The sequence below is a fragment of the Stenella coeruleoalba genome, assembly GCF_951394435.1.
Source record: "Stenella coeruleoalba genome assembly, chromosome: 19".
NCBI lineage: Eukaryota > Metazoa > Chordata > Mammalia > Artiodactyla > Delphinidae > Stenella > Stenella coeruleoalba.
In genome coordinates, this window is record NC_137165.1 from 41,975,918 (window position 1) to 41,998,185 (window position 22,268).

Sequence of the window (22,268 nt, forward strand, 5' to 3'; positions counted from 1 at the left end):
TATATATGTCCATGCCACTCTCTCACTTCGTCCCAGCTTACCCTTCCCCCTCCCCGTGTCCTCAAGCCCATTCTCTACATCTGCGTCTTTATTCCTTTCCTGCCCCTAGGTTCTTCAGAACCATTTTTTCTTTTTAGATTCCATATATATGTGTTAGCATACGGTATTTGTTTTTCTCTTTCCGACTTCCTTCACTCTGTATGACAGACTCTAGGTCCATCCACCTCACTACAAATAACTCAATTTTGTTTCTTTTTACGGCTGAGTAATATTCCATTGTATATATGTGCCACGTATTCTTTATCTATTCATCTGTCGATGGACACTTAGGTTGCTTCCATGTCCTGGCTATTGTAAATAGAGCTGCAATGAGCATTGTGGTACATAACTCTTTATGAATTATGGTTTTCTCAGGGTATATGCCCAGTAGTGGGCTTGCTGGGTCATATGGTAATTCTATTTTTAGTTTTTTGAACCTCCATACTGTTCTCCATAGTGGCTGTATCAATTTACATTCCCACCAACAGTGCAAGAGGGTTCTCTTTTCTCCACACCCTCTCCAGCATTGTTTGTAAATTTTTTGACGATGGCCATTCTGACTGGTGTGGGGTGATACCTCATTGTAGTTTTGATTTGCATTTCTCTAATGATTAGTGATGTTGAGCGTCCTTTCATGTGTTTGTTGGCAATGTGTATATCTTCTTTGGAGAAATGTCTATTTAGGTCTTCTGCCCATTTTTGGATTGGGTTTGTTTTTTTGATATTGAGCTATATGTAAATTTTGGAGATTAATCCATTGTCAGTTGCTTCATTTGCAAATATTTTCTCCCATTCTGAGGGTTGTATTTTTGTCTTGTTTATGTTTTCCTTTGCTGTGCAAAAGCTTTTAAGTTTCATTAGGTCCCATTTGTTTATTTTTGTTTTTATTTCCATTTCTCTAAGAGGTGGGTCAAAAAGGATCTTGCTGTGATTTATGTCATAGAGTGTTCTGCTTATGTTTTCCTCTAAGAGTTTTATAGTGTCTGGCCTTACATTTAGGTCTTTAATCCATTTTGAGTTTATTTTTGTGTATGGTGTTAGGGAGTGTTCTAATTTCATTCTCTTACATGTAGCTGTCCGATTTTCCCAGCACCACTTATTGAAGAGGCTATCTTTTCTCCATTGTATATTCTTGCCTCCTTTATCAAAAATAAGGTGACCAGGGCTTCCCTGGTGGCGCAGTGGTTGAGAGTCCGCCTGCCAATGTAGGGGACGCGGGTTCGTGCCCTGGTCCGGGAAGATCCCACATGCCATGGAGCGGCTGGGCCCGTGAGCCATGGCCACTGAACCTGCGCGTCCGGAGCCTGTGCTTTGCAACGGGAGAAGCCGCAACAGTGAGAGGCCCGCGTACTGCAAAAAAATTTAAAAAATAAAAAAATAAGGTGACCATATGTACTGTTTGTTTTGTTTCATTTTGTTTTTTCTGCTGAAGCCAGTTTGAGGTGAGTTTATGACACTTGCAATAAAGTCTTATAATTCATTCAACAAATGTTTATTGACATAGAGTTCTATGGAAGCCCTGAGAAGGGAACGGTGGAGCTTGGTGGAGTTTGGCTTGGGTGGAGTTTGGCTTGCGTGGAGCTGGGGAAGAGGTTGGTTTACGCAGGGACATGGAAAGAGGGAGGCCATTCCAGAGAGCGGTAACAACCTGAGCCAAGGCCCACGGGCCTCAAAGCGTGTGGTCCATTTCCTTCTTTTCTTTTTCTTTTTTTTTGCCCGTGCCACGCGGCTTATGGGATCTTAGTTCCCCAACCAGGGATTGAACCCAGGCCCTCGGCAGTGAAAGTGTGGAGTCCTAACCACTGGAGGGCCAGGGAAGTAAGTCCCTGTGGTCCGTTTCTGACCAGCAGACTCCTAACGAGTATATTGAAGAACAAACAGTAAGGCAGGGACCAAACTCTCAAGGGATCCTGTGAGCCATGCCAAGGAGTTTAACCCTTTGGTCAAAGGAAGACATTTAAACCGTAAAGTATGTTTTCATTTAAAAAAATCTATATAAATATCTATGTCTATATTTATATCTGTATCTATCTCTATCTCCATCTCTAACTAGCAGTAATGTGGGGAATGGATTGGAAAGAGCATCTAAAGTCATTTCAAATACTCCAGGTGAGAGCAAATGAGGTCTGGACCAGTCCAAGATTGGCTGCAGCTGTCTTCTCCTGACCCCAATGGAAAATTACCTCTTAGGGATAAGGACTTTGGAGGCACCATTTAGAGACCTGATAACTCAATCTGAGGCTGCAGAGGAACGTCCTTAGATCCCAGGCGTGACCTAAGAATGCTGCCTGCCATTATCAGTAAACAAAGGATGTTGCAGCCATCTAGCCACCATATTACAACTGCTCCAACAGTGAGCCCTGAGGGAACTCAGGATAGAAACAAAGAATGCCCGCCATCCCGCAGTCAACTGCTGCAGCCACCCCCAATGGTGCACCCTGAGGAGACTCAGGATGAGAAAACTCAGGATACTGGCCCCAATAGCTGAGGTGCATATCAAAGGAATGATTTTAATGAGCCCAGATTTTGCATCTTCCCATAGGCAAAACAGCTCTAATTTCATTAACTTGAGATGCCTGGATTTCTTTAATTAACAATAATCTTTTGATGTTCCAACTACCTGGCCTTTTTGCAAAACTCCTATATATCTTGGCTCTCCCTCTCGCCTCTTCGGAACAGTCTCTCAGTGTTATCTGAGATGCTGTGTCCCAGGCTTGAAGCCCTCATGTCTGCCGAATAAAACATAACTCAACTTTTAGGTTGTGCTTTTTTTTTTTTTTTTTTTTTTTTGGTCAACACAGGTAACATTTGATGGGATCCTTTGAGAGAAAATACCCCTAGTTTATTGTCTGATTCTAACCCATGGAAATAGTGTTAATGATGGATGGGCAAGCTCATGACCGGTTGGTAAAAAAGATGCTTCGTGGGAGTGCGACCTTGTAACGTTCATCGGTGGGCAGCTGTTTCTTTAAAGCCTCCTAACTCCCTTCAGTCGCAAGAGAAGAAAAGGAATAATTTCTGATGTGGGGAGAGCTTCTGGGGCTGCGGCCCCACGCTGTGACATAGAACTGCGTAGGGAAGTTACAGCAAAGTAACTTGGCTGGTATTGAAAGTGTGGTGGACCAGTGAGGGGGGTAGCTTGTAGAAACAAAGCGGGAGGGGCCAGGAACCTTGTTGCTGTGGGTAAGAGAAGTAAACAACGGCTTGCTATCCCAGGGCCCTTCCTCGTTTCCCTCAGGCTTATCTCTCCGCTGCTGGGGTGCTGACGTCATTCCCTGCTTCTCACAGCTGCACCTCTACATCCCAGAGGAAGGAGGATCCTTAGTGGGTTTCTCCTGGCTTTCCTGGCTCCCAGGCTCTGAATTTTCAGCCTCAATTTTCATTTCTTTAATTAATTTTTATCAGAGTAGAGTATAATTTCATTTCTTTTTTTAAATTAATTTTTATCAGAGTATAGCTGCTTTACGATGTTGTGTTAGTGGCCATGTTTTTTGGAGGAAAGCCGACTCTTTCTGGGGGATTTAGAACTCGAGACTGCTGTGCCTGCTGCTGGGGGTGGAGGCAGGGGAGTCCAAAGGAAACGTATGGCCCCTGAGGAAGGACTCAGCTTGTTTGAGGTAGCAGCAGGAGGCGGGGATACAGCCCCAGAAATGACATTGTTTTTATTAGGGACACCACTCCCCCAGGTGACTCTGATGCTGGCAGATCCCACATGATGATTTGTGTCCATTGCTCTAGGAAATCCATAACTTGTGGGCAGGTAGGGCAGGCTGCTCATGGGGAAGACAGGCTGTACAGACAATGAAAGAGGTGCCCAGGGACTTCTGGGGTGGTCCAGTGGTAAAGAATCCGCCTTACAATGCAGGCGACGCAGCTTTGATCGCTGCTCAGGGAATTAAGATCCCACATGTCGCAGGGCAACTAAGCCCGCACGCCACAACTACTGAGCCCACGCGCCCTGGAGCCTACACGCTACAACTAGAGAAGACAAAAAACCCGCACGCCACAACTAGAGAGAAGCCCACGCACCACAACAACGAGCCCGTGCGCCACAACGAAAAAGATCCTGCATGCCTTGACAAAGATCCTGTGTGCCGCAACTAAGACCCAACACAGCCAAAAATAAATAATAAAATAAATCTTTAAAAAAAAAAAAAGTGGTGCCCATCCCAGGGCTGTGGGGAGAATTAAATATGCTGTGTGGTTATGACTGGCATCTATACCATGCACTGGAATCCCTTCTCTATGACATTCAGGTCTCTGAGTCAGGGCCTCTGACTTTTCCTCTCCCCTAGACTGCCTCCTCTAGGTCTGATTTGGCAGCGTGAATCTGAGGGAAGCTCAGGCTGAGTAGAGTTAACTGGGTGGGTCTGGAGGACTAAAGCTCTGACAGTGAGAAGCGCATCTAGACAGTACAAGATTACAGACACAGTTAAACAGACTAGAGCCAGGCTGCCTTAGAATCCCAGCTTCACAACTTACCAGCTACGTGGCCTTAGACCAGTCACTGTGTGTGTGTGTGTTTTTCCATTTCTAAATGGGGATGATAACAATACCCCACCCCCACTCCCCACCCAGGTAAGTGAGGCCCGTTTAAACCCAAGGTCCTCTCTCTCTCTTTCCCTCCCTGGTTCCCTCCTGTCCTCCTGGAACTCATCCTATGTGACTGCCTTCGGAGAATACAATCCAACACAGATCCTTTTAGAAAAGCAGGTTTATTGGTCGGGCTGCTCACCAGGACACAGCAACACGAGAGGCTCCCCAGAGCCCACAGGAAACTCTATCTGCCCACAACTCAGGCCCCTTCAGCCCATCAGCACCAAGGGACCTCGTCCCACAATCCCCATCCTCCCTCAGCCAATGTGTCTCCAACCATCCAGAAGAAAGAAGGGAACCAACAGGAAAAAAAAAAAAAAAAAAAAGCAAAGCTTTGTATTGTAAAAAAGATGTGTCCCCAGGCTCCCTCCCTCCACCCCTTAAAAACAATTTGCTGCAATTCTATAATGCAGAGCAGAGAAGATAAAGCACAGGAGGTAGGGGGCGAACGAGGGAGCCTTCAGCCCTCCTCTTCCGACTGTGAGTTGGGGGTGAGGGGGGTCTGTCCTTGCTTCTGACAAGCCACCGTTACTGGGGAGGAACAGGGGGACTAAAGTGTCCTGAGGAGAACCTGATCAGAAGTCAGGCTTTTGGACTGGAAGCAGCACCCCTCTCAACCCAAAGAGTCAGGAGAGGAACCCACAAGGAAGTCCTGGCAAGTTCTGCAGCTTTATTATAACTAGCTCTAGGGAAGGATCTTGAGAAGAAGCTGCCAGGAGTGGGCCAAGTCTGGGCTGCTCTACACACAGGAATTCTATACTCTCCTCCCCTCCCCTCCAGCTCTCAGCTTGGTGGCCTGGCCTTTAGCACCTCGTTCTTTTCCCCATCCGTCTCCCTCCTACCTAGCAGCTCTCCGCAGCCTGGTGCTGCCCTCTTCTGGGACCCTAATTTTCTAGGCTTTGAGAAACGGGCTGCCCCTGGAGCACCATACCCAGTGGAGGCATGGGGTGGGGCTTACCTCTCTCTTCTTTGGATCGCGGATTTCTCACATTGCCCTCCCTTCTTATCCTGAAAATGGTCCTGCTGTCCTCGGAGAACCCCAGTAAGATGGGATTCTTGTGCTGTGTTTCTCACGCTGCTAATGGACATTCTCCTTTCACCCATTTCCACCTTCTACTATTTCCTGTTCTCTTTCAAAGCCAGAGCCACGTGCTCCTGGGTGCAGATGCATAAACAGTAAGTGCCCCCCGCCCCCGCTCCCCAAGGGCTCTGCCTGGCTCCAGCCTTCCTTATTGGCACCTTTTGCAGATACAGCCTGTGCTAGACCGTCCTCCTGGGTCACGGCTCACTCTGCCCTCTCTCCCCCGACACTGCCCCAGATGCTCCCCAAAGCTGCTTTCACATCCTTCCAGTATGGGGTCTCCCATGTGAGCAAGGGGCCTCTTCAAGATTCACTCTTCCCTTTCACGGTAATTTTGGCTTTGAAGCCGCCAGGGATCAGGATGAGAAAGAAGAGCTCAGTGAGCAGGAATGACAGCAGCTGGGTGTGAGTGTTACGGAGAAGTGCGGGGAAGGCAGCCTGCCCAAGGGGGGCCCAATCATGGAAACGACAGCAAGTTCCTCTAGAATCCCCGACTTGGATCCCCAGGACGTGCATCACCGCCCTCTGCATTTCCACCCAGCATATGCCTAAACTGGGGCTGTCCATGGGGCAGGCTGCCTCCCCCTCCCGTGTTAACAGCCGTAAGACTCGGAGGGGTGCTACTTGAGGGGAGGTGTTCTCAATTTAGAAATATCCCAGCCCGTTTGGGGCAGAGAGAGAATGCGAAAGAGAAAGTTCGGAGAGAGAAAGGAATCGGGGGCGGGGGCGGGGAGAGGCGGGGCGGCGCGGCCTCCCGGGCACAACCCCGCGCCCCGCTCAGTCGCTGTCGCTCTTGTCCACCAGCACGGCGTCCGACTCCTCGGTGATCTCCAGCAGCGTGTGCACGTCGGGGCTGCTCCCGCGCAGCAGGTTGGCCGCCTCGCCGCGCTCCGCGCCGCCCTCCTCTTCGTCGGCGCCTACCTCCACCATCTCGGTGGCCTTCAGCACCTCTACCTCGCCCTCGCGGATCTTCTTGACGTGGAAGGTAAATGGCGGCACCCTGTAGACCGCCGTCTTGGAGCGCGCGTAGACCACGTGATCGGGCGTGAAGGACTTCCGCAGCTTGTCTCGCGAGGTCTTGAGCTTCTCCCGCCGTTCGGCGGGGACGAGGCGCGTGCCCAGCTTGTTCATGCGCTTCTCCAGAGTGTGCCGCGTCTTCTCCAGGTTCTCCTTGGTCTTGAGGCGGGTCCTCTCCAGGTTCTCGCGGGTGCGCACCTTGGTCTTCTCCATCTTCTCCTTGGAGAAGGCCTTCTTGAAGTCATCCACGCGCCGCAGGCCGCTGCGCTTGATGCGCTCGGCGCGCGACTCCTCGATGACCTCCTCCACCTCCACCGCTTCGTCCGAGGACAGCTCGAGCACCGCCGCGTCGTCCTCGGGCCGCTCGCCCTCGGCCAGCTCGTCGCCTTCCTTCTCGGGCAGCGCCTCCGACTCTTTCAGCGACTTGCCGATGCTCACTTTGGCCGGCAGTTTCACTTCATCCTAAAGGGAGATCAGAGCGAACAGATGAGGGGGCAGAGCCGGAGAACTGGGCGGGGACTTGGGGGGACGCCGGGCGAACCCGGGGCTGGGCGGTGGCACCCGTGATCCTGCGGAGTGCGTGGTACCCGTGAAATCGGTCTGGACTTGCTCGCCGTTGTATCCCCAGCGCCTGGCACAGAGCTGGACACCTCGTGGGCGCTCAAGAAATATGTATTGAATGAATAGTAACTATACAGACAGGGCGAGGAGGGAACCGAGCTTCGGATCGGAGTCTGGCCTATGTTTTCGCACTTCAGTTAAGTATCTCTGCGGCCCTCCAACCGTCTCCTTGAGCCCTGCGACTGCCCATTTTAAACCAGTCCTTACCCTTTGCGTCCCAGGGACCACAACTTAACTTTGGAAATGGGCAGAGCGCCCTCTGGTGCACTGAGCCCCACACTGCCCAAGCCAGGCCCAAAACCAAAGGGCAGAGTCGGTTTAGGTTGAGGGGTGCGGGTAGGGGGACGAGCTCACAGTCAATCTCAGGCGGCCCCCAAGTAGGGTAACTTGAAGGCAAGTTTACCATAAAGGGAGTGCGTGTCCCAGACTTCGTATCATTTCAGAAGAACCAGTATTAGGGAAGCAGAGCTGTGGCCCTATCTCCCTCCCCCGCCTCATACTGTTTGGCTCCACCAGTGGACATTCTCCACCCTCATGAAGAAATTGAGGAAAGAGGAGGAAGCTGGCTGGGAGCCAAGGACATGTTTTCTTCCCAACCTGGACGTTTCTTCTGGTTCTGACGTCCCTGCCTTGGAATGGAAGGGAGAGATTGCTTTTCCATTCTTGCTTTTTTCCCCCCAAACAGGAGCTCAAGGGACCAGGAGTAGGAGGGCAAGAGATCCTGGAGCTCAGAGCCAGTTCTTCCCTCTTGCCCTGGGAACACCTAGCACCAGCACTGCTTTCCATTCCGGGAAGATTTTCCAAGATCCTGACTCTGGACCAACATTTCAGAATCTCAGGATCACCTCTCACCAGAAGGTAGGGGAGATTGAGCACAGACAGGAAAAGGGGACATAACCCAGAATGTAAACAGGCTCTCCTCTTTGGCCCAGACTCTCTTTAGGGACTTCCTACAAAGGAATGATAGGCAGTACTTTTTCTAAAGGGTTTTCTAAAGATTGTTTCGCAGAATTGTAAGAAAACCCCATCTGAGAAAAATGAGGCAACACGAGCTGACCCGTCCCATGAACACACACACACACACACGCACGCACATACACGTATACGTTGACTGCTTGGTATCTCTGTACCACCTGCTACAGAAATTCCTTCCCCAGCCCCCAACCTCTTTCCTCTTCCCTCCCATCCACATCCCCACAGAGTTTCCTGGTTTACATTGAAAACTAGGAACACCTCCTCCCAACTTCCTTCCCTCCCTGTCAATATTATTAGCAGGGACAAAGAGGGAATGCTGGCTCTACCTCTTCTCCCAAACTGGGCACCGGCTCTGCTGGGCACCAAGCCACCTCAACCTCTCGTTACTCAACTACATCTCCCAGCAGGCAAGGTGACCAGGGCTCAGGGCATGCTGGGACTTGTAGTCTCCACCTGCCACAGCTGGCTGGGTACTATCATGGGCATCCTGTGGCAGTCCGTCCATCCTCTGTTTCTTATCACTCATGGAGGCATTGAAGGGGTGTTTTCCTTGCTCTGAGTGTAGGAGGGTCCCAATCTCTCTTAGCAGTCCCTCTGATTCCCAGTTGTACCCTTTGGGTCTCCCTTTTGCAATCACTTCTCCCTGCCTGCTACCCGAGTGCTCTCTCTTACACACCATGTTAGGACTCTCTATCATCTAAACTCCCGGCTACTTCTTCATCCATCTCCACCCAGAATTTACCGGCAGCCCTAGTATCAAAAAATGTCAGCTCTGATCTCTCCTTCACAGCCTCCTAGTCTAAAAACCCACCCACGCTCCCCGACGTTTGAAGGAGAATGCCTCCTTTCACTAAGCTCAGACTATGTGGATGAATTAAGGGAAGGATTAAGCTTGATGGGTGGGAAGTAGTCAGGAAACAGTCCCTGCTGCTGGAAAACAGATCCACATTGTCTCCCTGCCCCACACCAGCACCCCTGATTCTCCCCTCTGCTCCACTCCAACCCATAAAGGCTGAGCTGGCTGGTTTTCCTGGCCTCTGGCTTCCTAGATAAAGGTCTTTGCCAGCTGAGTTTGAACGTGAACAAGGCTGGGGAGAGAGTTCCAGACTTCTTGTAGCCAATCGTGTCTTCCTAGTGCCTGATGAAAGGTCTCAAATACAACATCAGGGAGCAATCCCAGTGAGGGGAGGTTTATTCCTGGATCTGGGGTTGTCTCCCCCCAGTCCAGAAAGGTACTTGGAAGCCATTCATTGTAGGCTTCCTCCAGAGTGATGGCTTACACCAGAGGAGCTGCCTTCTTGGTGGAAGGTCAGGGGATAGGGGAAGAAACTGTTTGACATAAGTCCCGGATAATATCCAGTGGATTGGCGCTGGAGAGGATATACCACCATGACTTTGGCTTTTTGCCTCCATTAATGGATTTTGTCTTTTCTCCCCGTTTCCAAGCCAGGTTTTCCCTATGACTCACAGCTTTGGAGTGCTGTCTTGGGCCCACCCAGTTGGCCTGTTGCTACAACAACCAGCAACACAATCCCAAAACACCTCCCCCAACCCTGGGCACAGAGGCTGGGCACCCCTGTGCCACCCCTATTTCCCTGGCAGAGCTCCTAAGCTAAAGGAGGGGCCTCAGGGTGGCAAGGAGAGAGAGCTCTGTTTGTTCTGTTTCTACATTTTTATTAAACAAAACCACCAGTCCCACAGGCTTAGTTTCCAGAGTTACCTTTAATGACCAGGTCTGAACAAAAGCATGCACAGCTTCCCCTGCCCCCCACCAAGCACACACAGCTCCCCAACCCAGGAAAGTGCCAGTCCAGGATGAATTTTAGAGGAGCCCCAGGATGGCTTCCAGCCCCTTCCTCTCCACTCCCTAACCCTGCTATATGAACTTAAGATCCTCTGACTTAGGAAGATTTTTATATTATTATAATTTAATTGAGCACCTACTATTTGCCTGGTCCTTGGCCAGGCACTTCACATTTGTCAGGGAGAAGGGACAGGTGTCATATGGCTCTGGGTAGAGCCTCTCTTGACTTAGTTCTGTACCCAGCCACTGCCTGTGAATGGCCAGAGAAGACATTGCAGAGGTCATTCAGAGACCCAGGATCTGGATCTGCTCAGAGACCATGTTAGAGGAGGGTGCAGATGGGGAGAGGTGAAAGAGAGGGCAGTCTTAAAAACTCAGGACCTCCACTTTAGGTTGCCAGGACAAGGGGGTGAAAGACACTAAAGGTAGAAGGGTCCTTCTTTTCTGCTATAGCATGATTCTCAACAGGGGGCATGTTGCCCCCAAGTGGGTGGAAATTGGTTCTTGCGGGGGAGGGCACAAATCTTAGATATTGCAATAGTTTGTGGGGCTCCAAAGAGTCCTGATATATAGTATATCTGTAGTGTTAAAATTTCATGGGAAATAGATAAGTAATGAGAACCTGTTGTATAAAATAAATAAAGTAAAAGAAAATTCAAATAAAAAAAAATTTCATGGGGGAGAGGACAATTAGGGGAAAAAAATGTCTAAAAGGACTCCTTAGGAGAATGCTATTAAACAAACAAACAAAAAGGTTGAGAAACACTGTGCCATAGGGAGGCCAGAGCCAATGAAAATGTGCCCCCTTCTGGCCTCCTGATTGGCAGCTTTTGGGTGCCCCACCCAAGGCAGGATCTGGCAAACATAAGGGATCGCTTTGCAAAACACTTGCTAAAAAAAACTGGAAAAAAATAAGCGTCAGTGTTTTCCCGAACTGTAGAGAGCGGCTAGAGAGGGCACAGAACAGACCCCAGGCCTGGGCTTCATGAGGGCCCTCTCCAAAGAGGCTTTGAGCCAAACTGGTCTGTCCCTGAGGAGGAGGCAGAGGGGGAGGGGAGGGGAGGGGGCATCAGAAGTGTGGGCAGTTGCAGGCTATCTCATGCAGGCAGCCATGGGTGCAGCTCAGGTGTGGTGTCTGGAGCATCGACCGTTAAGACAGAAACCAAGACGTAGGGGATGGCCCTTCCCATCACCTCCCACCCCATTGCCTGAACTCCCCATAATGAGAGAGTGTTTTCACAATACCCATCACCCAGTCACAAGGGGCAGTGGCTTGGAAGAGACCAGCCACCCTGGACTGGCCACTGCTAAGCAGTGAGCTGGGGGTGGACTGGGTGTGTGACACCCCATGCCCACGGCCCCATGTGACCCAGGAGACCCTAAGTACCCCCACCGGCTGTTGGCTCCTCTGGGGTGGGCAGAGGCCCAGGCTCTGGGTAATAGGGCAGGGTCCTAGGTGTCTGGTCAAAGGGTGGGAGCTCAGGCACTGTCTCAGGCTTCAGGTCAAAAGGCTCAGTCTCAGGCAGAAGGTCAAAAGGCACGATCTTGGATGTGGCCAGGTCTGAGGGTACATTCAGCTTCTTCTTGGGCTAAGATGAGGAAAAGGGGTTTAAGTGGCGCTTGGGATGGGTGTGGACAGAGTTGGGGGAAGGAAGCCTTGGTTGGCATGCAGAGTTGGGGCTGGTGAGTAGAGGGGAGGGGAGCACACAAGGATTAGGATGGAAAGACACCACAGTTTAAATGCTTCAACAAGAGGGCCCCAGGGCCGAAAGGGGAGGGACAAACCCAGGCCCATGAATTAATAACCACAGTTTAATCAGAACCACCTCCCTGCCTCCCTCTAGGATCTTCCCCAGTCCCATCCTTGGCCTCCTACCTTCTACCCCGACCCTGCTGTGGTCGTGGGATGATGCTGTTGGAGGTTGCAGTGATGGGGGAAAGAAGCTGCTGGGGGCGGGGAAGGAGTTTTCTAAGAGGCCACTTGCTAGACTCCAACTGGGGAGTCTCCAAGGAGTAAAAGAGAAGGCAAACAACTTCACTGTCTTGAGTCAGATGCTGCTGATCCCAGTTATTCCCCAGGGCAGGGTGGGCGCGGGTGCCGCCCCGGATAAGGAGAGGGAGAGGCATGGACGAGGGACATCCTGGCTATTTCCCTTTGGCCACATCCCCACCTCCTGCCTCCCTTGCCACCCATCCCCCCCACCCACTTATGGGCCATCAGACACCCAGATGCACAGAGAAATCAGGATCAAAAACAAAGCTATTGATATTTTGGGGAATTCCCTGGCAGTCCAGTGATTAGGGCTCTGCACTTCCATTGCAGGGGGCATGGGTTCGATCCCTGGTTGGGGAATTAAGATCCTGCATGCTGCGCGGTACGGCCAAAAAAACCCCCCCCAAACCAAGCTATTTTTACAACCAGTGGGCCTATGTCCTGAGGCACCCAGCAGCAGCTCCCAACTCTCCCTCCTGAGTGGCTGAGGTGCCACTCTTGCTTTGGACAATCAGGAGAAGTCAGGGGAGAGGGATATTTAGGGGCACTACCAGACTCCAGCGACAACAGTGTTGAGTAAGGCGTGCAGCCACAAATACCCAAAGAAGCAGGTGCCTACCTTCCCTGTAGGATACAGGGAGAAGGCGTGAGTGGCAGGGAGGCTGAGGAGAAAGGAGCCAATGTGGTCCTCTCTTAGCCAGGGGACACCCCTGCTGGCCAGGGAGCTCCACTCCTTATACCCAGCACCCCTCTCCTCCACTGCCATTGGTGACCACACATTGCCTCTGCTTCAGCACCATGAGGCTGAGCAGCTAATGACCACCAACCGTAGCCACTCAGCTCACACTGCACGTGCGCGCGCGCGCACGCACGCACGCACGCACACACAGCAGCCCCGGTGCCAGGACTGTGCAACTATCTCCCTCAGAGAATGAAGGAGCCAGAACTAGCTTAGGGCTAGCCTCCTCCCTGATTTCTTCTGCACAGCCCGGGAACAGAAGGGGGAGGCCGGGAGCAGAAAGTGTAGCAGAAGAAGGGGTACACCTGGGCTCTTGCCCCAGCTTTGACCCCCAATCACTTGAATGACAGTAGGCAAGTGACTTCCCCTCTCTGGGCCTCAGCTTCCTCCACTACAAAATAAAAGAGCTGAAGTTGATTATCTCCAAGGCATCTTCCAGCTCAAAAAGTCTACAGTGACAGAATGATGAAATATTCACAATGGTATGGTTCAAAATAATAGCACAAACCACCACTCATCTCTGCAGTTGGTTGCCTAGCAACAATATTCCCTTTCCCTATCAGTTGCGCACTCTGTGCTATCTCCTCCCTTTTTGATTTTGACCTTTACAATAGTCAGACTTTACTTGCTTTAAAAAAAAAAATCAGAGAGAAGAATATGATTTCCTTTGGTCTTAGGAATACGTCTAAGAATATGCTCCCATGCTCCCTGCTTTGGATCCAGTGACCAGGAAAAACAAACCAAAGCTAGCTCTTTGGAGGAAGGCCACCGGGGTACGGGGTGAGAGGGACCAGAGCCCCAAGTTGGGAAGAATTTTGGACAAAAGTGTGGGGTTCTTCTGGAACCAGATAGCCCTGATTTGCTTTGAGTCCAGGAAGGAGCTATAGGTTGGGTTAGGATTTGAGGAGGAGAAGCCAGCAGGCCCTCATTCCAGTCCTGGTATCCTCCCCTTTAATGCCCATGAGCCACCTAAGCCCTTAAATGCTTCCTGGTCCTGTCCTCAAGCACTTGGAGCAGGTCTGATGGGTCCATGGGTAGGACCCATGCCTCATCAAAACTACTTCGGAAAATGTTTAGCCTCCCTTTCTGGATTCTAGAAGAACTCTAACAATATCCAAATTAGTCGTCGTCTGGGAGAATTGGCTTCTTAATGACCACAGCTCCTCCTATTGCATGGTGCCCACAGTCGGCCTGATCTTCCCAGCGGTTCTCAGTCCACTACCCCTAGCTACTAGTAGAATTCACTTCTCTCATTCACTAGCTGTTGCCTAATGAGGTGTCACCCGACAGGATGGGATGCCAACTGCTAGTTTTTGTTTGGGAGACAGGAAGGGAAATGCCAAAGAAGGACAGTAATGACTCAGAAGTGGGTTCAAGGTGAGGGCCCTGATATCCTGTGATGGGAAGGGCTGAATTTCGTGTGTGTCTGTGTCTGTGTAGGGAGGTGTCAAATGCAAACATAACCCGTGAAATCATTATGTCTAGCAGTTCCCTGAATCTGGGTGGGGTCACACAAGGGATTCCCTCCTTTATTCCCCAGGAAGAAGGTGTGGGAGGCCAGGTGGCTTGATCCCACAGCTGAGGCCTTCCCACCCTTTCATGCTCCCTCCACCTTACCCCTCCTTGCCACATCACCACCTCCCACATCTGCAGTGGGGAATACCATACCACTTCCCCTGCTCCCACACTGGAAAACTCACATCATCCCAGGAGGCCTTTTTCCAAATCTCTCTGCCTGGCCACCCAAACATCCTACCCCCTCAGCCTGAGTTTATCGTAAATGTTGCTGCCCCCAATCTTCCCTATTAGGTCTGCCAAGGCCCAGAGCTATTTTTACCTCATTCTCTTCCCAGGCCTGCAGATCTCAGGGAGGAGCAGCCTCCAACTTCCTCCAGAAGCTGAGTACTCCACCCCCTCGCCCCCACCTGGAACATCTGCTCTGCAACTCAGGGAAGATTCCCTGTTGCTGGAATCTTTTCCTTACCTCTGAGCTCCTCTGTGGGTCGGGACCACTTTAGGTATTAGTTATTTCTCCTGTGGTTTGGGGGCTCAGGGTCCCCAGCTTGAACTATTCCTTCTCCCTCAACTCTCTGTCCCCCACTGACCTTGATGCAGTCAAAGCCACCCTGTGATTAGACCCCCTCCCCACGGCACATACACAATATACAGACACACAGTCCGTGCCAACTGCCGAGAGGCAGTAACAGAGACACGCCATTGGCCTCTGCACAGAAGTCTCTCTCCATACCTGTCCTCTCAGAATCTCCATCTTTGACATAAGGAGGTTTACCTCCAGGCTGAGAATTTTCCCAGGTTCTGCGGTCTGGGACATTTCAAGTGAGAAGGGTCACCCATCCAAGCCCTACATGGCTCCTCTCTACCACACCAGGCTCTGGAGAAAAGACAGAGCTGGCTTGCTGCCCCACACCCCTGCCCTGTTCTCCTTGCTTTGATGTACCCCAGCACTAGGCAGTTCTCTTTAAAAGTCACACACCACACACACACACACACACACACACACACACACACACACACACACACACACACACACACATACACACACACACACATACACACCCCATCCTACTTCCTCGGAGCAGTTAAATTAAGTAGAAACAATTCTGGGCAAATATTTTCTATCAGATAGTGCTATATGGGGGAAGCAAACTGCGTAAAGGCCAAGTACCTCTCAGGAGGAGTCCCTGGGCGCTGGTGGGTTGGGGGAGCGCCACTTCAGCCTCTGTCCCACCACCACCTCCTCAGATAAGTGTCAGCTCACGTATGTCTACTGCCCCCAAACTTGTCCCAGTCTGCATTTCTCTTAGCTCCACCACACTGAGCAAGCCAAGGACCTCACCACATCCCTGATGGTCACTCAGAACCCAGCGTACCAGGGCCTCTGGGCAGTCAGTGAAACCACAGCTTCCTGACAGAAGTCCTCTCCCTGGGGGGATGTGGGAAATCTGGCCTTCTTTTCTTTCCATTCCCTTCGGTAGGGGCAGGAAGGGGAAGAGGGGACATAGACTAACCCTTCCACCCCCACGATCTCACCTCCTTGGGTGGGAATATCAACCAGGCCCGCGGGAAGCAGAGAGGAGGCAAGGCTGGGCACATTCCCACACCATCAAAGATCACAGAGCGCTCGGCTCAGACCCACCCCTAATGGGATTGGAGAGGCAGAGTGGAGAGGAACAGCAATGCTGAGATTCCCAGGTTTACATGGGGTTAGGATACAAAAACTCCATTTTCATCCAGGCGGGAGGAATGGGGAGAGGTGCAAAGGAAGCAACAAGCTGTCTGGGCGGAGCCTGGGGCGCGCCAGCCTCCAGCCGCCTGTCCTCCAGCTCCTCGGCCGCCCCCGCAGGCATGCGGGGTGACTCACCGCGCCCAGATCGCGGGGCCCCGGGTGTGGGGAGCTGTCCCCTCCCCTCCACCAGACCCTCTAGCACTCCTCAGGCCGCGGGCCACCCTCCCGCCGGCTGCTTCCAACAGACTGAGGGTACATGCACGCCGCGGGCTAGGGTGTCCACAAGGGCCGAAAGTGCCGCGAGGCGGGAGCAGATCGCAGCGAGGGGGCGGCGTGGGCGGCCTAGGCTGATGCGGGGTCCGCGGGGGCGTGCTGGCAGTCGCGTCCCTCGCCTGGCGCAGCCCCCGCGGTGCGTGCCTGAGCCCTGAATCACCCGCTATATCGGGCGGGCAGCGCCGGAGGCCCCAAACACGGGCCGCGCCGCCAGTGTCCGTTTACAGGGGGCCCCAACGGCCGCCAGGCACCGCGGCTCTCCCCAAAACTTCCTCCAAGTAGGAAGACTTTTGACAGAGCCGTGTCGGGAGCGATCTGCGAGGGGCAGTGTCCCCGAGTCCAGCCCCCTAACTCGGTTCCGCTACGCGTTTGACACCAGAGGGAGGGGCTGGGTGAGGGAGCGCAGGATGCAGAGCGCGCCCCTCTGCGCTCCAGGAGCCCGCCGCCCATCCCACTCCACCCCAGGAACGCTCGCTGGAAGGAGGGCGGGTCCCCCGAGCCGGGCCAGGCTGGCGGGAGAGCCGCGCCTCGGGTAGGTCCCCCCACCCCAAGCCCCGGGCGGGGGACGGCGGGCCTCTGGGCGGGGTCCGCCCGCCAGCTCACCTGGTAGATCATGACTTTAAAGTTGCGGCGCCGCAGCAGCTCGGCCTCGTTGACCTCCAGCTTCTTGATCTGGCCGGCCTGGCGTTCCAGGCTGCCGCGCACGGTCTTCACGTTGACGCTGACCTTGCGCACCTTCTCTAGCAACTTGCTCACGGTGTTGCTGGTGGTAGCGTGTGCCTTGCCCAGCTTGCTTAACTCCCCCTGTATGCTCTGCACGGCGCCCTCCATCTCCGCTTGCCGCTCCTCCAGCTGGGCTTGGGTCAGCTGGATCTGGTCGACGGCGCCAATGATTTTGTCCAGAAGGCTCAGTACCATCACGCCGTTCACCTGGTCGGATTTGATCAGCTCCTCAGAGCCGGCCCCCGACGGCTCCTCCGCCGCCGGAGCCCCCATGGTGGAGGACCCCTGGTCCCCGGCGTCGGGGTACCCGGGAAGCGGCTGCTCGATGATGTGGAGCTGGGTGTCCTCCATGGCTGCCCGGAGCCGTGCGGGGCCGGCCGGGTGGATCTGGAGCTGAAGCGGGAGACCCGGAGAAGAGGAAGAGCGGGAGGGGGCAGAGCGAGAGAGAGCGGATAGCGGAGGAAATTCGAGCCGCGTCCGTGCGCACCGGGATGGCGGCCAGAACTGTGGGGCGGGGGATCGGTGAGTTGCCCGGCTCCCAGGCCAAATCCCGGAGTCTCGTCCCCCATTGGTTGGCTCGGCCCCAGAAAGGGAGGGACCGGGGCAGAAGGGGAGACCGATGCTAGGGAAGGGGGGGCGACCCAGGGGGACCCAAGAGCCGAGCGCCCCACCCTTCCCAGGATGGTTGGAATAGTTGGAGCGGGAGACTAGGGCCTCCGCTGTTAGCGGAGGCGGCGGGAGCGGGACTGGGGCGGAGGAATGTGAGCTGCGGTAGGAAAACAGGTCCTAGAGTGTTGCTCTACTATTCCCTCTCGCTCTTTTCGCTCACCGGCTAACCCACCTCCCCCCTTTTTAAGTTCTAGATTAGGTCGTCAGGTGGGACAGGATATCCTGAAGTTACGTGCAAAATATTGCAGTATTTGCCTGTGTCCAGTTTTTGAGAGGGAAAGGACCCATGGCTTCCACAATCTTTTCGAAGGGGCCTCTAACTACCCATCCCACAAAGTTACCCACCACTGTTCTAAAAGGTTGGGGGTCGTTTGTGGAAGGGAAGGGAGAACTTAAGTTAGAGTCACAGCGGTGGTAAGGGGCCACCAAGCTCCTCTAGGTTCCTCTTAGAATTATTCTAACAGAGGAAGATTAAGATGGGCAATAAAGTAAAAACTAAAGCTTTTTACTCACTAAAAATCACCTTTCCCTGTGTTTCCGCCTGCCCCAGAGCCCTGGCTGACACTCACCTCAGAGAGCAGGATTGGAAGTCATCCATCTCTCTGGAGCCCAGAGACTCGCACTCAGCAATCTGAGATATCAAAGGCCACCTGCTCACTTGACGGACCAGAAACGGAGGGCAGGTGACTTACCAGGAGGTTACCAGCAGGTTAGCGTTGGCTTGGCACTCAAACCAGGTGTCAGGACTCCTCTCTTGCACTTTCCACCTTAGCAGGCTGTATCTTTCACTGGGTCAGGGAGGAGCAGACGCTCACCCGAATGTGCCGCCAACCTGTTGGCCTAAGCCTTAACTACAAACATATTTTCAACCATGATGGGTACCGAGGAGCAGGCAGTTCTGAGCAGGATCAAGAAAGGCCCTTAGCTCAGAAGTCCGGGGGAGAGAGAGTGCCAATTCTCCCCCATTTTGCTCTCTCCCACAGCACTGGAGCAGTGAGTTCCCTGAAGCAGCACCAGCCCCCTTTCCCCCAGAAAAGCTGCAAACCTTTTCCCTGGTTAGGAAACCAACCTTGGGTTTCCCCAGCTGGGTAGATGATGGTCTTGGCAAAAGGTCAGTTCTAGTCTGGCATGCGTCATCATTAGGCAGAGTGAAAAACTGCTTGGTGGGGACCCTGGGCCCTATTAATCCAGTCAGAGAAGCCACCAACCCAGAAAGGTGCTGAAGAGCTCACTGCCTGGGATAGCGTGGGATCATCCGGAATAGTCCCAACAGCTATTGAACAAAATATTTCCCCTGACACTTCAATAGCTGTTTCCACAGAAACAGGTGGCTTTCGTATCTGAGATTCAAATAGAATGAACTGGTGTATAAATCACATGTATTTATATACTAGAACTGACAGATTGCCAATTTATTTTAGAATTTGAGAGAAAATGTGTTTTAGCAGTTTAAGTTCCTTCCACTGAGGATTGAAAAGACTTCTAGAGAGGAAGAAGAGTGACCGTAGAGAACCTTACTGGACCTTCATAAGGTTCTTTTTAAAATTGATTAGATTATTTTCATAGGTGACACGTAAGGTACAAATTGCAAATAGCACACAAAGAAATATAGTGAAAAGAAGTTTTCTTTCTATCCCTGCCTGCAGCAAACTAATTTCTGGCCAAGGAGACAACAGTTGTTATATTTTCTTGTGGAATCTTCTATAGAAAGTCTCTGCACACCATATATATATATATATCAGCACTTTGCTTTCTGTCAGTTACTAATATATCTTGGTGATTGTTCCATATCAGTGCACGCAGAGCTGCCTTGTTTTCCAATGTAGGGATGAATTGATACTATACTTATTTAACCAGTTCTCTATCAGTGGACATATACACATTACAATTTAAACCTCACTTGGTGGGGGAGGGGTCCTGAAGAGGAGTTTTAGTGGTTGATTTGTTTTTGTGGTTGCATGCTTGCTAAAAGGAATCAAGTCCATGCCATCTGATTTTCCCATCAGGAAAGTATTTCTATTCTTCAAAAAGGAATGTCCGTATTTGTGGAGTCTCTGACTCATTTGATGCCTCTTTAACAGAGAAGAATTTCGCAGAAAGAGCCCTACCCTCCCTGTTTGCCTATGTCCAAGAGAAGTATTCGCACCAGACAAAGTTTCTCTCCTGTTCCTCTTCTTACTAAATGCCAGCTAAATCCGACAGGGGGCGTGCTGAGCCTTGGTGCACCAGCTTTATCAACACCGACACCCAGAACTGGAGCCAAACAATCCTTCCCAGAGGACTCCACTCCATTTCAGTGAAAATAAGCAGTTTCTCTTCATTTGGAATTGTGTTCAGCATGCCATAGCTTGTATTCAGGGTTGATGCTTTGCATTTTCCATTGCTCACTCTATCTGCTGAAAGGCACAGTGTTCCACTGTGTGCTTTCAGCTGGTGAGGCAGGGTCTGTAAAAGGGACAGAGAGATGGAAACAAACAACCCTTTGGCCCAGAAAAAGAACACCAGGATGCAACCCTGTCAGCAGCTGGAATCTCACAGCTCTCTATCGTGTTCCTCTATCCATCCATTTGTTCAGCAAAGTGTGACTATTTACCAGGAGCCAGCTACTGGGCTGGGGACTTCAATAAAGCCCAGTCCCTCCTGTTGAGAAGCTCATAGCGTAGCATGAGGAGACAGATGCACAAATAGTTTCTGATACAAAGGGGAAGGTGCTCTGGGAAGGTTCCCACTACTTCCCGGGAGAATAGGGAAGGGTTCACAGGGTACAGCCTTCCTCCCCACCCCACCCCCTACCCTTCCTGCAGTGACGTGAGGCGTGAAAGTACAGGCCGGGTGGGTGGGAGAGCAGCCAGGCATTCTCATCTCTTATCGAGGTTCTGCCTTAAATCTTACCAGCTTACACTGAGGGAGCCCATAACAAGGTGTGAGGGGTGCAGCGTGCAGTATATTCCATTCAGTTTGGGGTCGTGCTGGAAGAGACCCTAGGGAGACAGTGTGTTTTGTTAACAATAAATGCTTGGGATGAATGATGTGTTGTCACATCAGAGAAACCATCCCGAATGGAAAACCAGTCTTCAGCAGCTGGCTTACAGCTGCCAAAGACAGCAGAGATGTTTTTCTCCCCAGATTTATAAGCACTATTCTTGCTTCTCTGACATATAGGAAAAGTGCCTATAATATTTATATATTTCTCTTCCTCAAAAATCCCTTCCTTTCTTCTCCTTCAAACATTAATATATAGGGTAGCTTTCCTGAACCAGAAAGCAATGAGAATTATTTATTAAGTGCTAATTTATGCATAGCATGGTGCTTGAAAACATTCAAAGAACACAGGGAATTTGCTGCAGGGTGAGAATTTTCGTCTCAGGGAAGCAGTGAGTCTGGCTGATAAACAGAAAAGTCACGAAAATAAGGGAATGGAAATGCCATCAAATCTCTTTTCCTCCTCTGCCTTCAGCATGCACTGGTCTCTTATCCTAAAAATAAAAAACAAACATAAACCAAAACTACAGTCTTAATTGGTTTTACCTTCCTGCCTTCCCAAGGCTGGGTCCGTCCATTTTCTCCTGTTCAGATTCATTGTTTTCTAGAACTGCTGCTACATATCCCTTACCCTCAATTCAGTCCTTAAATTTCTGCAGTTAAGCCAAAAAGGTGGCTTCCTTTCTACTAAAAGAGCACTTAAAAATCACCAATAAACTCCACATTCTACCAATTATCTCTCCTTTTCTAACGTTACTTGAACTCTCCACAGGATTTAGCACTGCTGACCAGTTTGTTCTTGAGACTCTCCCTCTTGGCCTTTGTGAGGTTGTATTATTTTTATTTACAGTATTTCTCATCCCGCTTGCTAACATTTTGTTTTCTTTCTTTCATAGTCTTAAAAAAACCCAGCTTTTGAAACCACTCAAAAAATAAAAATAAAAACGACAACCACTAGCTTTACTGACATACAGCTCACATACCATACAATTCACCTATGTAAAGTGTACAGTTCAATGGTTTTTAGTACGAAGAGGTGGCAATCATAATCGATTTTAGAACAGTTTCATAACCCCCCAAATAAACAACCTGTCAAATAAAGAACAAATCCAGAGTTAGTAAAGAGAGACTTTATTAGAAAGGATTATTGCAGGGGAAGAAAGGGACTATGGCAGTCAGGGGAGGGGGTCTAATATAATAAAGAGAATACTGTGACCATAAGATCTGCAGGTGTCTCAAGGGGTAGGCAAAAAAGGGTTTTCTTTTATAGAGAGGAGTAAACAAGGCTAGAAAGAACGAGGATCAGGGAATGGGATGAAAGGGTGGCATGATGAGAGAGCAGAGCAGAGAACGCTTTTCTCTGAAGCCAGCCTATCCTCAGGATGGGTTGTGTGTTGGCTCAGGCTAAGAGTGGGCCAAAGGTCAGGGACCTGGAAGGAGATAAGTTTAAGCAAAGTTTTGATAATAAGCATTTTGTTCCGAGTGATCCGTGGGGACAAGCAGTGTTTA

General features: G+C 51.2%; 2 protein-coding genes across 2 annotated transcripts in view; one reads left to right on the forward strand and one right to left on the reverse strand.

Moving 5' to 3' along the window:
* Window positions 1–4,710: 4,710 nt before the first annotated feature.
* Window positions 4,711–17,612, reverse strand: CAVIN1 (caveolae associated protein 1). Its single transcript, XM_079906194.1, has 2 exons — window positions 16,989–17,612; window positions 4,711–7,195 (listed from the first exon to the last, which is right to left on the reverse strand). Exons 1-2 carry the CDS (start codon window positions 17,457–17,459, stop codon window positions 6,494–6,496), a joined length of 1,173 nt encoding a protein of 390 aa, XP_079762320.1. The 5' UTR covers window positions 17,460–17,612; the 3' UTR covers window positions 4,711–6,493.
* A 658-nt stretch (window positions 17,613–18,270) lies between these two features.
* The window catches only part of ATP6V0A1 (ATPase H+ transporting V0 subunit a1), a 79,418-nt gene continuing 75,420 nt past the window's right edge, over window positions 18,271–22,268 (forward strand). Inside the window, exon 1 of the mRNA XM_079906187.1 lies at window positions 18,271–18,486. The gene's annotated coding sequence lies outside the window, so the exon portion shown is untranslated. The remainder of the gene's footprint in view (window positions 18,487–22,268) is intronic.